This window comes from Trichechus manatus, unplaced genomic scaffold (assembly GCF_000243295.1).
Source record: "Trichechus manatus latirostris isolate Lorelei unplaced genomic scaffold, TriManLat1.0 scaffold00213, whole genome shotgun sequence".
In the NCBI taxonomy this organism is placed as follows: Eukaryota; Metazoa; Chordata; class Mammalia; order Sirenia; family Trichechidae; genus Trichechus; species Trichechus manatus.
The window spans coordinates 407,614-423,852 of NW_004444149.1; the positions used below are offsets into that span (position 1 = coordinate 407,614).

Genomic DNA, 16,239 nt, shown 5'->3' on the forward strand with positions numbered 1-16,239 from the left:
AGCCAGGCTCCCATCTCCCTACTCCCCCACTGCCTGTTTTTATATGATCTCAAAAAGTCCTTCCAGAAGGCTGGCCCACAACCTTCCTGTCACAGCCCCACCCCTCCCCTTCTCAAGCGCACTCAGAGCACAATCCTGAGTATGAATCTCGGGGCGTCCCAGGCACCTTACAGAGCTCATCCTTCTGAGGTTGACATCCCCATTCCCACTGCTCAGAACAGACTGCTAGGGGATTTTCCAGGGAGAAAGCAGAAGCCCAGAGAGAGAGAGATAGGAAAATCCCAGCTTGGGGTGAGGGAGTGGAGAAAGAATCAGGGAGATCGAGGTCAGATAGTAGTGAGGACTTCCCAACACGCAAACACAGAGTGACACAAATATCCGCCGTCACCACACCACCACTAACGCCTTCAGCTGCCTGGCTTCCTGGGGGAGGGACAACCGTCTTACGGCTTTCCATGACGTGGGTCCTCTGCTGGGGCTAAGGCTGTGGGTGAGGCGACACTTCCTGCCCCCTGGGGCCGAGGTGAGGGAGAAGATGAGCTGCTGAGTGTGCTCAACTTTCCAGAGCACAGACACACACCCTGTTCCAGGGGCTCCCCTTCTACAGCTGCCCCCATGGAGTTCCCCTTGGCTCAGATATGTCCCCAAGGTAAGTGGGAAGTGTAAGAATGTGGTGGGCAGGGGACATTAGGACTCCCCTTATCACCACTGTTTCTCTCCTGGGCCTGAGCTCTCATTTCAAGGGTGAGGGCCCCCACCCCAAGCCAGAGCTGGCAAGGCTGACTGTCAGGGCACCCATGATCCCTCCTGCCTCTGGCACTCCATGTCCACTCATCCCTGAGGACAAAGGAGACAGGGTTTGCTGAGTGCTTCTTAGAGAGGAGGGAGCTGGGAGGAGAAGGGGCTGGGAGGCAGAGGACCCTGAGCCAGAAGAAATCCACCTCCTGATGATGAGACTTTCGGGCCATCAGAAGGCCAGCTTAGTTCCCAGGCCTTCCTTCCCCTGACAACCCCCTCTAACAGCATCAGCCCTGCAGAGTCTTCTTGGTTCTTCATTCCTCATTGCTGAGAAATTTTTCCCCTGGTCCCTGGTCAGAGGCATGCAGGGCCCACTGAACCTGGGGAAAGGAGCGGGAAGCAGGGGAGGAGGCAAGCCCTCACTGAGAAACACCAGAAGTCCTCTTTATACTGACAGGGAGTCGCCAAATCCCCAGCCCAACCTTCAGCACCTTTCTGCCCACGGACTTGACCCGCAGGAGCTGCCAGGGCCTGGGTCTGCTCTCGCAACCGAGATCCCAGGCCTTGGAGGCTGAGGAGGTCCAGCCCAGCCCCAGGGCTCTGGCTATCGAGGCTCCGGTGAGTGGGCACTTGGGGGGTTGCAGCCCCCCATCTGCTCCCACCCTCCCACAGGTGAGGGCTTGCAGATGGACACTGGGAAGACAGAGCAGGAGTGATCCGGAGCTGTGGACGGGGCTAGAGGAGCCGAGGGAGGGAAAGAAGGGAGGGAGTAATTCCTTCATTGCTGAGCTGCCCCCTCGCCCACACTGCTCCTTTGGGCCTGGGAAGCTCAGGCTGAGTCCACAGGTTAATACATAACAGTGCATTTAGTCCAGTAAGCAGTCACCTGCAAATCTGTCAGTGGCCTTCATTTGCCCCTTACATCCCAGGTCTCCATTTCAATTCTCCTCACCCTCCCAAACCAGTTGCCGTTGAGTCAATGCAGACTCCTAGCAACCACATGTCAAGTAGAAACCATGCTCCACAGGGTTTCAATGGCTGATTTTTCCGAAGTAGATCACCAGGCCTTTCTCCTGAGGCACCTCTGGCTGAACTTGAACTTGCAACCTTTCAGTTAGCAGCCAAGTTCGATAACCATTTGCACCACCCAGGTTCCCCCCTCACCCCTCCCAGTCATTAGAAAATCCTCCCTTCAACTCAGCTTCAATCCCCCCTACTGTCAGGGAGCCCTCCCTCATCCTGGCCTCTGGGGTGACTTGCATCATCTCCCTTCATTCCCCAGGCCAGAGAATGACCTTCAGTCTGTCTGGAAGGCCTTGTTGCCTGTCTTGCCCCATTTAAGTACCTTGTAACAGCTCACTGCTATTGGATTAAAGGCCTTCGTGGCCCTAAAGGAAGTGGAAGGACATTCCCTAGAAACCAAAACAGCTAGAGCTGAAGACAGGATTTAAATGAGAACCTGGGAAGGACTTTCTGGGCAAATACATCCTAAAATAGACAACGGGTCTGGGTGGGAGGTGGGCTTCCTCCCCACGCCCAGGAGGGACTGGGTATGGGGATGAGACGGTGGCGGCTGGTTTGGAGTTAGGGGAAGGCATGCTAATCATGGCTGCTTCTCCCTCCTTGGACGCTTCCCCTAGTAGGTGTCTCTCCAGGCCCAGGGGACTGCTTCCAATCCAGAGGGTGCTGGAAAGGCTGAGGAGGTACCTGGGGAAGGAGGCCTGAACCTGCAGGCTGAGACCCGGGCTTGGTTCCAGAAGACCCAGGCGCACTGGCTCCCACAGCACGGGGCAGCCCCTGCCTGGTTCCACGGCTTCATCACCCGAAAGTGAGTCACAGAGGACGAAACAGGCCCAGAGAGGGCCACGAGTCCCTTGCCAGTCACGGCAGACTGAGGCTGCGACTCCCATCTCCCAGCTCCTACGCCATTCGCTAAGGCATCTCTCCCCCGGGGAGGTAATTGGAAAGACTGCAGTCCAACTACCTCTGTGCTTGGTTTCCCCTCTCAACCTCCACTATCCTTCTGTCTTTAAGGTCTCCATAACTGCATTGCCATTGGGTTGATTTTGACTCATAGCAACCCTATAGGACAGAGTAGAACTGCCCCATAGGGTTTCCAAGGAGCAGCTGGTGGATTCAAACTGCTGACCTTTTGGTTAGCAGCCGAGGTCTTAACCCCTGCGCTACCATATTTTCCACTTCTTTGTCTTTCTCTCCATCGTACTCCATCTTCATCTCTGGCTCCTTCAAGCCCCCGCCTCTTCCTTCCCCCTGTCTCCCTGTCTTTCTCTCTCCTCCTCTACTTCTCAGCCTCACTGCCCTTGTATCTCTTGGATCACCTCCTCCGTTCAGCTCGGGACTTCTGAAATCTAGAAGTCTAACTACTATTCCTGTTGCTGCAGCCCCAGCCCTTTCAGGATGAGGGTGGACAGGCCTGCAGGGACAGGCCACCCGGCCTCCTGAGTCCTGAGTGGGACCCTGGCCCCTGTCCACTCCCAGTGGAAGCACAGTGCTCACAACCTCTTTCCCCATCCCCACTCTGGCCCTCTTTTAGCCACTTCAGCACACTGGGCTGGGGGGCGGGCCCCCAGGAGCTCCAGGGAGACTGGGCGAGGCCCGGAGGGTCAGAGCAGTGTTCTGTCTCTTCCCTCTGCTACCCACAGGGAGGCCGAGAGACTGCTGGAGACCAAGCCCCAGGGATGCTACCTGGTGAGGTTCAGCGAGAGCGCCGTGGCCTTTGTGCTGACTTACAGGTGAGCAGCGGGGCCCTTCGCTCCGCCCCCGGGCTGCGGAGGCCCGGAGACCCTGGCGAAGTATGTAGGGGTCGCGCCTAGCGCTGGTCTTGGCCAGGTAGGAGAAACGGGTCTGATCCTGAATGACACCCTCCAGGAGCCGGACTTGCTGCCGCCACTTCCTGCTGGCCCAGCTCCGAGACGGGCGCTACGTGGTGCTGGGCGAGGACAGCGCCCACGCACGGCTGCAGGACCTGCTGCGACACTACACAGGGTCCCCGCTCAGCCCCTATGGGGAAAAGCTCACAGAGCCCTGCGCGCGACAGGTACGCCCCCCCCCACCCTGATCCGAGACCCCAGGGACTCAGGCCAGCTCCCCTCCCCACCCAGTCAGAGCCCAGGCCTGGGGACCGCGATAGCGGGCACTTTCTCAGGCCAGCAGACCACCCAACCATGCCTCCCTTGCCCATACATCTCCGTGGGAAGCCCTTGGAGAAACATGAGTGCTGAGGGAGAAGTTCTGGAGAGACCAGCCCAGCCACACAAAGACAGGAGGAGCCGGAGAGACCAGCCAGGCACACAGTCATTTTAAAATTAAAGAGATGTTTAATTGAGTGCCTACCGTATGCCAGGGGGCTAGCAGGCCCCAGGAATTGAGCAGTGAACAAGACAGGCAGGTTTCAAACTCACAAGGCTAACTTTCCAGCAGCAAAGATAGACAAGCAATAGGAAGCAAGTGTAGCGCCTGTGATGAGAGGGGAAATACACGGTGAGGTGCCATTTAGCTCACTTGAGGAATTCAGCTAGGGGCACTGTGTCAGGGAGTATCTCCCTGAGGAGGTTCATGTAGTTCTGAGGGGCCACCACGTGCTAGGCATTGTTCTGGGTACAGAAAAATAGCAGTGAACAAAACTGACCCAAATATCCCTGCCTTCATGGAGCTTACATTCCAGTGGAAGGACAACGAATAAATAAGATAGACAAGTAAATACAACGTATGTCAGGTGATGATAAGTAAGAGCTATGAAGAAAAACCAAGCAGTGATAAGGAGTGACAGGGGTGGCCTATTTTACATAGGGACATCAGGGAAGGCCACTCTAGTAAGAGGACATTTGAATGGAGACCTAAATGAAGCAAGGAAGGAAGCCGTAGACAACAGGGGGGGAAGCATTCCAGGCAGGAACAACAGGTGCAAAGGCCCTGAGGTAAGAGGATGCTTGATGTGTTTGATGAATAGGGAGGGCAGTAAGAAAACCAGCTGGGTGATTGAAGCGTAGAGAGGTAGGAGGTGAGGTCAGAGAGGTATTTGGAGGAGACCCTGTGGACTCTTGTAGGGTTTAGGATTTTATTCTGAATGAGATGAAATGGCACTGGAGAGTATAAGCTAAGGATTGACAAGGCCTCACAAGTTTGGGAGAAGCAAGGGTGACCAGGTGGAGGCTACTATCATATTTCAGGTGAAATGATGCTGACTTGGACCAGAGCAATAGAGGTGGAGGTTTGAGGAGGGGTGGAATACTGGATCTGTTTTGAAAGGTGAAGCTGACATATTTTTTCAGGAGTGGGTAAGGCATATGAAAGGATGGAGTTGTTATTCACCAGATGAGGAAGGCTATGGGAGGGGCAAGTCTGTGGGGAGGGGAGATGAGGAGTTCAGTATGCACAGTTGGAGATGTCCATCTGACTTCCAAACAGAGATGTCAAGTAGGCAGTTGGCATATACGAGTCTGGAGTTTGGGACAGAGGTATGGGCTGGAGAGAAACACCTGGGAGCTAACATCATGTAGATTAGACTCTAAAGCCCTCAGGAAGGGTGAAATCACTCGGGGGATGAGTGTAGATAGAAAAGAAATGAAGACCAAGCCTCCAGAATTTCAAGTTTGCAGAAATGAGGAGGAACTTACAAAGGAAATTGAGAAGAAGCAGCCAGAGAGAGAGGAGTAAAATCAGGAGAGTAAGATGTCCCAGAAGCCAAGTGAAGAAAGTGAGTCGAGAAAGAGGGGGTGGTGATAGGTCAGGAATCCACCACTGTATTTAGCAAAGAGGAGGTCATTGGTGATCTTGACAAGAACAGTTTCATGGAGCTCAATTGGGGTCCCCATCAAGAAGTGGGGACACTGTGCATGTAGATATTTTTGAAATGGTGTATCTTTGGCTATGTGTATTTTCACCAAAAAAAAAAAAGCTTGAGAAGTTAGAGGGTTGCCATGTTGTGGGGTTGTTAACCAATGTCATAAACAATATGTGTACTACTGTTTCACGAGAAACTATTTGTTCTGTAAGCCTTCACCTGAAGTACAATTAAAAAAAAAAAAAAAAAGAGTTCCAAGAAGTGGGGACAGTAACTATGGGCAATTCTTTTGTGGAATTTCATGGGGAGTAGGCGAGGACTAAAGATTCCCAAGCAGCAGAAACTGGGTATAGGAAAATCTGGGGGTGAAGGGGAGCCAGCCAGAGCTGAGAGAGCTAGAGGGAGAATGGTGGGAGATAGGAGGCTCTATGGCCCCAGCCATGCAGGGTCTTGTCACTCATCTCTCAGGAGGTTGGACTTTATCCTGGGGACTGCAGGAAGACGCTGAAGGATTGTTAGGAGAGTTTCTGTAAGACCGTTCCGCCCGCTGAGTGGAGAATGGGCTAGGGGGGCAAAAGAGGACACAGGGAAGCAGTTCAGAGGCCCAAACTGGAACGACGGCTGTGGGCATGGAGATGAGTGGCCAGATGTGAGAAATGTTCAGTCAGTGGAAGGAGCAAGGCTTATCTTGTTTAGATGTGGGGAGGGAGGGAGAGGGGCTAGGGTGTCATGGCTGACTGCTAAGGTGCTGTCTTAGCACCAGGGTGGAGATGCTACTTTTTATTCATAAAGGGAATGCTGAAAGAGGAGAGGGTTTAGGCAGGAAAAAAGAATTCTGATTTGGACCCAGGAAGCCTGCAGTGCCTGTACACCTCCAGATGGAGACACCCACTTGGTGTATTGCAGGAGCACGAAGAAAGTTCTGTGACCTTAGCTTAAGCCCTATGACCTCAGTTTGCCAGAAGTAGCGGGCATGTGGAGAACGTTTATGAGCCCAGGGCTAAATGCTGGACAAAAAGCACACTTACCGGGGAATAAGCTAAGGCTCTCTGAGGCTGTCACTCTGCCCTTAAAAAATCTGGCTTATATCTCCATAAATTATGCTTATCCAGGCATCTCAGAGGGCCTTGGCAGCATGAGGGATCCACACAGGCTTGGATTTATGGGGCAAATGCACAGCCTCATGTGCACACACACATGAACCCGTGCCCACAAAGACAGAGAAGGGGACAGCTCCACTCAGACCCAGGCATCTACAAAATAAACACAGGCACAGCTGTCATGGAGCTCTATCTCCATGCTAAAGACTTCTAAAGCCTTGTTGCATTTTTACAACCAGAGGCACAAATGGAAACTGGCCTAGCCCAGTGTTCGAGATGAAATTAAATTTAATGCTAGATATGACCTGTAGCCAGATCTGCCACCTCCACCCCTCTTTGCCCCTGCCTCCTTGCCCTCCCCACCTTCCCCTCCTGACCCAGGGAACCCAGTCCCCAGCCCAGGCCAGAGTTCTGTGCCTCCCCTACCCTCATCCTCCACTTGGACCAAGTCATTTTGTCCTCCTGGATCACCTGCCCCTATAACCCTCCTGCACCAAGTCCCTCAGGCCTTCTTCTTTCCCAGCAGACTCCTGAGCCCATAGGACTTCCCTTGAGGACTGAAGAAACAGACTCTGGAAGCAAAACCCAGGACCCAGACCCCCACTATAGCACAGTCCTCAAACAGGGACATGCCCCCGCCCTACTGAAGAAAGAGGGTGCCGGGGAGTCAAAGGAGGTATTGGGATGGAGTGGTGAGGGAGAAGGAGGGGTCTGAGGGGGAGGGAGGGTGGGGACAAAAAGGAGGGTGAGACTATGAGAGAGGGGGCAGGGCCTAAAGGGTGAGGAGGCTCAAGCTGGAGTTTAGGCTCTGGCTTTGGCCCAGACTCAGTTGCTCTGACCCTTTTCTCCTCCCTGGCCTCACCTTCTCTCCTAGCCCTCCCAGCAGCCCAGGCCTAAGCCTCCCATCCCAGCCAAACCTCAGCTGTGCCCTGAAGTCTACACAGGCCTGGCTCCACGACCCCGCCCGGCCCCACCCCGTAAGCCCTCCAATCCTATCTACCATGAGCTCGATGAGCCCATAGCCTTCTACGCCATGGGTCGGGGCAGCCCCGGGGAAGCCCCCAGCAACATTTATGCCGAGGTGGAGGCGCCCTCAAGAAGTGAGGGACCGCGGTCCACCATGGGGCACCAAATCCTACGGAAATGCCAGTCCAGGCCTCTCCCAGGAAGCCAGGTAAATGGGGGTGCAGGGAAAGGTTAGACTGCAGGAAGGAGTTCCTGAAAACTGGATTGGGGAGGGTAGAGAAGGTGTTCAGAGTGGAGCCGAGGTCAGAGTGAAGGTCAGAGTTCTGAGGGGGGATGGGAAGGACTTATTGGTCCAGGTCACCAGCGTTACCCTCAACTTTTTTCCAGGCCCAGAGACTGCTCCCTCCCTTTCCCCCAAGTCACAGACCTGCCATACTTTGTCAATCCTCCACCCCAATACCCCCTCCCCTTCTCAGCATATCATCCCCTCCTACTTCACAGAGAAAATAGAGGTCCCAGGCAGTCCCCAGGAAGACCCCTCAGCCATCCCCACCACAGCCTGCATCCTGATCTGTGTCTATCTTGTCCATCAGATCCTCTTCAGCCCTGCCCAAGACCCACCCCATTGTGCACCATGAATCTTGGTTCCATCCACTATGACCTCCCCAGTCTGAATTCCTGCTCTTGCTCCTCTCCGCCCTCATGGCCCTGCCTCCTGAAGAAGAAGCGTTCTTGGGGTCCTTGTGTTATCTCAGTGAGCTTAGAGGAGGGAACCTCTGCACTCCCAGCCTCCTTCAGCACACTCCCCCTCCCTCTCGCACACTCCTCTTCACCCTCCCCTAGTCTTCTCACTGATTTGTTCACGTCTTATGTCATGTGTGAGACCCACTGGCCCTCCCACCCACTTCCATTCCCCCTGCCGCTGCCACCCCACCCTGCTCTCCTGCTCCACCTCCTCAACTCCTTCCCCACCTTCCCCCACTGCTGGCACCCAGGCTCCCTCCTCAACACTTTGTGACTGCTTACAACCACCCATACCCCTGCCAACTGCTCCCTTCCTTGAGCTGACGTTGCTAGTTCATGTCTCCATCCAAACTTCTCTCCAGGCTTCTGGTCAGCTCACGGGTGTCCCACAGCCCCTCCATCTCAACGCAGCCAACATTGCTCTCACCCTTTCCCCCCAGAACTGCTCCCTCCTGTGTTTCCTATCCTGACTGATAACTCTTCAGCCACCCGACTATCCAAACCAGAGTCCTCAGGACTCCCTCTACGTTTCCTCCCTCTTATCCGCCATAAGCCACTCATTCCTCCTGGGTCTCCTCCTAAATATGTTGTTCCTTTCCCCAGTTCCAGTCCCAGTCATATCTCACCAGGACTTTCCCAAAAGCTTTTTAACTGGTCTCCTAACTACCAATCTTGCGACTTCTGATCTACTCTGTCCCAAGGAAGGCAGAGTTGTCTTTCTAAAACAGCTGCCTGGCCCATGAGGCCCTCCATACTTGGTGGTGGGGTTGGGTCTCACCAACCTTCAGCCTTACCACCTGCTGCTCCCATCCTCCCAGAATTAGTCACATGTCTTCAAACACATCAAGTGGTTTCAATCCTCCTAGGGTTTGCACACAACAGGCCCTCCGCATATAATAACTTCCTGCAACTCACCCTCCCACTGCCTGGCAACCTTCCACTCACCCTTTAAAACCAGCTTGCACTTCTCTTCTGGAAAGACTTCCCTGACCTGGCCACAGAGGCCATCACTGTGCTTTATGCACACCTGCCATGTCACTTATCACCTGGGTCCCCATCTCCCTCCATCTCCCCACCCCCCCAGTAGAGTGCAAGCTCCCTGAGGGCAGCCCCTGGGATGCACTTATCTGAAGCACCCAGTACAGTGCCTGGCACAGAGCAGGTGCTCAGGAAATGTTTGTTGAATGAATGACTGAGAGGAGTCTAGACCCCTTCTCTGCATAGAGGCCAATGTCTGTTCAGACCAGAAGTCTTGGCCCTTAAGGCTGCAAGTAGGCCTAAAGGCAGGGGGTGGAAGATGTGACCTAGGGCTTGTCCTTGTCTCTGCAGAATCCAGGTGGTCCGCAGCTGCATTCTGAGAGCTCTGTGGCTGGACAAGGCCCTCCCCTGCCTCTCCAGCCCCCACCCCCCCGGGGACACACCCTCCCGCACAACGTTCCTAGACAGGTGCTCCGGGACCAGGGACAGGCATGGCTCCCCCTGGGACCTCCTCAGTAGCTGGTGAGTCTGAGTTGGGGGAGGATAATTTGGAATATCAGATCCAGAGACCTTCACACACATCGGGGCACCCTTGTCAGGAAATGTGAATGGAACAAACCGCAGGTGATCAGAGCTGGAAAGGACCTCAGCCATCATCTGTTGCAAGGATGGCAAAGAGGTGTCACCTTGTATGCCAACTCCAATCCATTTGTCCTGGCTGCCTAGAGTGCTGCACTGAAAAGAATGTGAAGGTCATATCTGAACTCAGCAGAAAAGAGCACCGTGATTGATTGGTGATGTCTGCCGTGGATGAGGGAGGGAGAAGGAGCAGCAGCACATTTGCCCTTACTGGTCAAGTCCCTCACTGTGCATATAAGGAAGTAAAGCCCAGAGAAGAAGAGTGACTTGGCCAAGGTCAAGGACTAGAATCCAGGCTTACTGATTTCCCTGTTTAGTGCTCTATTCCTTACCCCACTTCACTAACTCTTCACAGGAAACATCAGAGATTTTCTCAGATGGGAAACCTGACTGCTTTTCAGAGTGCTGCCACAGGGGGGCCTAGACACTGGGTGCCCTCCTTTGGATCCCAGGCTTAGCCCTTTCCCCTGGCAGGTCTGGGTCCCCCAAAGAAGTCTGGAGGCCTGAGGAGCAAATGTGAGGTCCATTTCCTCTTGGGGACACATCTGCTCGTTCCCTCTTGAGAGTCTCCAGGAATCCGATGGCCCAGTGCTTGGCAGTCCTCTAAGATGGCGAGGAAGTGGGCTGAGAGGGCCCTGCTGGCTCCTGCTGCCCTGGTTTCTCCTCCTGGAGTCTCATTTCCTTGGCCCTCTGAGCCTTCGAGGCTGGGCCCTGGTCCAATGCTGCTGTTGTCTGAGGAATGGTTCGGTGAGAACAGATGTTAGAACTTGTTTGTTGATCTTTGTCTGGCTAATAAATCATCACCAACCACCTCCCCCCACAGGGGTCCAAGTGCTCCAGGCTTCTGTCTCTGTGTCTGGCGCTCTGTCTCTCTCTCTCTCTCTCACTGTGGAAGGCAAGAAGTTGAACTGCCATTGCACTAGGGGGAGAGGGGCCTGGGGTTGAGAGACACCTGAATAGATAGGGTCACAGATCTGTGGAATGGGGACTGGGAGACACCAAGGCAAGGGACACAGACATCACTGTGCAAAGTAGTCCCTCCCTAGCTGGGGTGGGCTGGGCAGGTGGCCAGGGACAGAGAGATGCAATAGAGAAAGAGGGGCAGGGAGGGAAGCAGTTGAACGGTGGCCCCTTGACCTGTCAACACAGGACTGGAGAGGGGGATAGCACATTATTAGCTGTGTGTGTGAGCCCCTTGAGGGGTAGAGATCCCCCTGCAATGACTCCAGGACTCTCTTATTTTCCCAGCCTCTTGGGCTCAGGCCTTTGGCCTCAGTGAGGACCCCATTCCTTCCCCTGTGCCTCTGTGAGGCTTCCCCCTTCTCTGCCCAGACCCCTTTGGGGCCAGCCTCCTGCTCCAGTGCAAAGTTCCACACTCTGGGGCTCCAACCACCTGGAAGAATCTGTCCTATGTCTTAGTTTTGTCTCAGACTGGGGGCTGTCTGAGGCAGGGCTGTGTCTGCCCCCGGGTAGTCCCCAAGGCTCAGAGCAGAGTGCCCCCACCCCCAGCTGCTCAGGCCTGGGTACTGTGTGGTCCTGTCCCTGCAGCCTGTTTGTGGGCTCTCATACCTACAAGAGTATAGTCAGTGCCTATCAGGGTCCCTCCTCCTGCCGAGGGAGCCCTGCACCTGCCTGAGGCACAGGAATCCTCCAGACCCTTCTCTCAAGCCATGTTCCCTAAGCCTGGGCACTGCCACACACCCCACCCCACCCCCAGCCTGGCCCAGGCGCCAGCTCCTATGACTAGCAAATTTCCCTCCTTTCCACTCCACTGCTAATCAGCTTAAGGAGAAATATGTTTGCTGAGTCAACAGAGTTGGGGTTCCACTTCCTTCTGTTTATAGGTCTAACTCCCTTCTGAGCCACAGGAAAGGCGGGGGGAGCAGATGGGTCACCCAAACCAGGGCGGAGGCTCAAAGTGCAAGAGGGGTCTCAAAGTAGACTCAGGGACTCACCCATGATTGGTTCCTGGGGGTAGGGGGGACGCAGAAAAGGAAGAGAGGCTTACTGTGCAGCAAGAGTTAGATAGAAGTCAGAAAATAGAGGGGGTTTACTGAGACTTCAGGATATGACAGACTGGGCGGGGCGGGGGGGGGAGGAGGGCCAGAAATAACTACAGAGGCCGATTTGGTGTTTGTTGGGGAGCAGGGGCAGCTAGAGAGGGACAGAGCTGATCTAGCGGCCTTCTTTCTCCCTCGGAGGCCCCACACAGCTTGGGGTGGCCACACCAAGGGGGTGATGGGAGATAGTGCTGCTGTAACAGAAATACCACACGTGGAAGGCTTTAACAAAGAGAAATTTATTCTCTCACAGTCTAGGAAGCTAGAAATCCGAATTCAGGGTGCTACCTCCAGGGGAAGGGTTTCTCTATCAGCTCTGGGGGAAGGTCCTTGTCATCAGTCTTCCCCAGTTGAGGAGCTTCTCAGCATGGGGACCCTGGGTCCAAACGATGCGCTATTCTCCTGGCTCTTGTTTCTTGGTGGTATGAGGTCTCCTGTCTCTCTGCTCGCTTCTCTGTTATATCTCAAAAGAGATTGACTTAAGACACAACCTAATCTTGTAGATTTAAAGTCCTGCCTCATTAACATAACTGCCCATAATCCCACCTCATTAACATCAGAGAGGTAGGATTTACAACACAGAGGAAAATCACATCCGATGACAAAATGGAGGACAATCACACAATACTGGGAATCATGGCCTAGCCAAGTTAACACACATTTTTGGGGGACACCATTCAATCCATGACAGGGGGAAACCCTTTTTCTGTGCCGCTGTCCCCCACATTCTTAATGAAATGGAGGTAACGCCTCCTTACTTGCATGCAGGGCTGTTGTTTAAAGCAGATGAGACCATATAGGTGAAGGGCTTTGAAAAACATGGCTGCTGGGGCTAGAAGGGACTTCAGAGACCCTTCCTAACTGGTGTTTTGGTTTAACCAAAGAGGAAGCTGAGGTCTAGAGAAGGGAAGCGACAAAGTTGGAAGCAGAGGCAGGCCCAGGGCCCAGATTTTATCCTCCCAATCCAGGGGTCCTCCTACCATGGGGCCTCTGCCAGGCAAAAGGTCCCAGTCTTCTTGCAAGCTCCAGTTGCGGGCCGAGCCCAGGAAACCAGAGGTGGCAGAGCCCCCCTTCCCTCACAACTATGGGCACCCCGGCACCATCCTGCTGACTTCACTCCCAAGCTGAGGCCTGGGACCCACTGAGACCCGATGATGTGGGGCGATTATGCTGAATGGGTGGGTTGCTCCTCCCCAACCAGAGACCACCATGCCAGGAGCTGGAGGGCATTTTCAGCCGACTCAGTCTGCTCGTGATCATTCCATCCCTCCTCCTGCGGCCTCCAGGCATGGCCTTCTTGGGCTCAGGCCCCTCTTAGATCTGTGACGGGACAGCCTCTCCCACCTACAGGGCCCGAGGAAGGCCTTGCTATGAGCACAGAGCACTGCTCCAGGGGCAGAGCCAGCTCGGTTCTCCAGTTGCAGCCTCTTCAGCACTGTGGCCAGTCTGACAGCTGTCTTCTTTTTCCTACTCAGCCGATACAGTAGACCGCCTCAGTAAGATGACCTCGGGGGTAGGGAGGTGTCCCGATTCCACAGCACATCACCCCCCATGAACCGACTGAGAGTTGGGGGCCAGTCATCACTGAGGCCCCCATCCTGAACTACCTGTACAAGTCTAAGAACTTCTGTCCCACTGTAAGACAGCTGAGGCCAAAAACCCTTTGCCATCGCGTCAATTCCGACGCATAGTGACCCTATAGGACAGAATAGAACTGCCTCATAGGGTTTCCAAGGCTGTAATCTTTATGGAAGCAACTGCCACATCTTTCTCCGCTGGAGTGGCTGGTGGGTTCAAACCACAGAACTTTCAGTTAGCAGCAGAGCACTTAACCATTGCACTATCAGGGCTCCTTGTGAAAACTTGGGGGGGTGGATGTAAAGGACAGATAGGAGCAGACAGCAGTGTCCCAGCATCCTTTCCATTTCCCCCAGGCCCCACGTAACTTTAACCATTTCCTCAATACACCATGGCTTCTTAGACAGCAAGTTCAGCACCCTAGTTAGTGAGAAGACCTGTCTGGGGCCCCTCCCCAGGGGCAAAACTTTGGGGCAGGAACTGAAAACACCCTAAATATGTCAGCTTTGCCACCTCTGCAGTTTCTAAGTCTGATCCGTGTGGACCAAAGCTTCCTCGGCTCCTGGTCCTGGTCAATGCAACCCTTCACACGCGAGCTTTGCCCCAGTCCCTCCAACATCTTCCAGTGCTACCTGGATCCACTTCTGCCAAAGCCTTCGCCAGTTCCTCCTCTGCCCCTTGGCTGTTGTCACCATGCCAGTTTAGGCCAGGTATCTTTCCTTTTTCCTGCTTATTGTTCTCATCCCTGTCTCTCTAACTGATTTATCAGAACTTGAGGCTGCTACCTCCAGGAAACAAAAGAAAAACAAAACCCAAACCCATTGCCATCGAGTCAATTCTGACTCATAGTGACCCCTATAGGACAGAGGAGAACTGCCCCACCGGGTTTCCAAGGAGTGGCTGGTGGGTCCGAACCGCCAACCTTTCAATTTACCACTCCGCCACCAGGGCTCCTTCTCCAAATGATGTCTGTCCATTTTCTAGCCTGTTAGCATTTCTCTTGACCAGGAAATTCCAACCACCAAATAAAATGTCATCTTTGGTAGGACTAAAAAGTGGCTGAAGATTACTTAGAGAGAACCAAAGGAAATGGGAAGCAGGAGGAACCTTAGAGACATTTGGCCTGACTCCATCCAATCCCAGAAGACACTGGGACTCGTCTACCCACCCGCTCCCATCTCCCAGCCCAGAGTACATCAGCTACATCATGATGCAGCCCCTACAGCGAGAAAGTTGCATTGTTCACTCCCAGGGGTGTGGCAATTCAGGGGGAAGGGCTGCATCTATAGCATACTAGATACCGTGGAGAAAGCCTTTGACTCATTGGGATCTCAGGCTCTGGCCTGGTGAGCCTACCTCACCACCTGACACCCCAAGGGGCAGGGGTCGGTCCTGGGCCCCGTGCCTCTGTGCGATGGGTGGTGGTAGCGGTGCTGCTCCTTGCTGAGGGCTGGCTGCATGTACCGATTTGGACAACTACAGCCCCAGTGTCCCTGTGGGATGCAGGAGCCCTGTCTGGCTCCAACTGAAGTAGGTCAGATTTCAGATAAGCGGATGGTTTTCCGTAAGTGATGAAACCCTCCTCTGTGCTTAATGAGAAACAGACTCCTCGGCTTACCCCGGCACACAGAAGCAGCAGCGCGGTGAGATCCCTCGCTTCTGTCTTCCTTCCCTTCCCCAAGACCCCACCACACACCTCTTCACACTGTCCATCTGGACTTAGCCTTGCCTGTCGCCAGGACTGTCCAACACGAATTCCTCCCAGTGTTTCCTGTTCAGACACCTGCAACTACTGCCTGGAGTCAAGCGTCTACATCTACACTCCTCTGCCCGGCACCCAAGGCCGGGCTTCTTGTCGGGGCATATTCCTTTGTTTCAAAGCTCTTCCTCCAGGGAGCCACTGAAGCCTACTAGAGACCCAGTACCTTCAGTAACTATTTCAGTAGTGGGTTTGTAGTACGATTAGCATGCTGTTTGGTGTCGCACACATCCCTACTTGAACCTTGCCCTGAGAACTCATGCCAATCTACCTTGTCACTTCTGGGTATCATGCTGTCCTATAGCCACCTGGAGTCCATAGACCCTGCCACCTCCCTTCTCCAACCACCTACCCAACCACCCCTCCCTCCTTGCAAAATACTGGAATCCCGAAGTCTCTAAGGAGATCTGTCTAGCTCCCAAGCTCTATGCAAAGCTTCAAGCCAGTCCAGGCCAATGACTACCAGTGCAAGTCTGAATCATCTTTAGGGACAGACATTTCACCACTGTACCTCCTGCTGGACTTAATCTATTCCATCTAACGACTCTTTCTTGCCACAGAAAGAATCTCGATTCCTCCCTAGCCTTCAAAGACACCTGAGATTAGCAGTACTTTCCACATTTGGGATCACAGGCCCCTGATAAAATCACCCCTCTCTACATAAAATTCTGCATGCAATTTCTGGGGTCCTGAATGGCCACAAACCCCAGTTTAGATGGAAAGCAATCATTGAGGCAACTCAAGATGGTCTGGAGGGTGCTGTACACCAGGCCAAGCTGAGATCCGGGGACAGCATAACAAACGAAAGGGGCCCAGAATGGAGAAACGAGACCACACTGAAAAGCAGGAAAGGGGTGAGGGGCAGGCGGCATC

General features: G+C 53.9%; 1 protein-coding gene across 1 annotated transcript; it reads left to right on the forward strand.

The window, feature by feature from the left end:
• The first annotated feature begins 385 nt into the window (after positions 1-385).
• SH2D2A (SH2 domain containing 2A) lies at positions 386-10,992 on the forward strand. Its single transcript, XM_023742523.1, has 8 exons — positions 386-649; positions 1,196-1,410; positions 2,382-2,566; positions 3,402-3,491; positions 3,628-3,796; positions 7,166-7,318; positions 7,517-7,816; positions 9,682-10,992. The coding sequence occupies exons 1-8, from the start codon at positions 616-618 to the stop codon at positions 9,847-9,849; spliced, it is 1,314 nt and encodes a 437-aa protein (XP_023598291.1). The 5' UTR covers positions 386-615; the 3' UTR covers positions 9,850-10,992.
• The last annotated feature ends 5,247 nt before the right edge of the window (positions 10,993-16,239 follow it).

Bases quoted from the DNA above. Each gene is read 5' to 3' on its own strand.
- SH2D2A (XM_023742523.1), top strand. From the start codon at position 616: ATGGAGTTCCCCTTGGCTCAGATATGTCCCCAAG. The intron at 650-1,195 runs GTAAGTGGGAAG...TTATACTGACAG, and splicing joins GGCTCAGATATGTCCCCAAG to GGAGTCGCCAAATCCCCAGC. The intron at 7,817-9,681 runs GTAAATGGGGGT...TTGTCTCTGCAG, and splicing joins GGCCTCTCCCAGGAAGCCAG to AATCCAGGTGGTCCGCAGCT.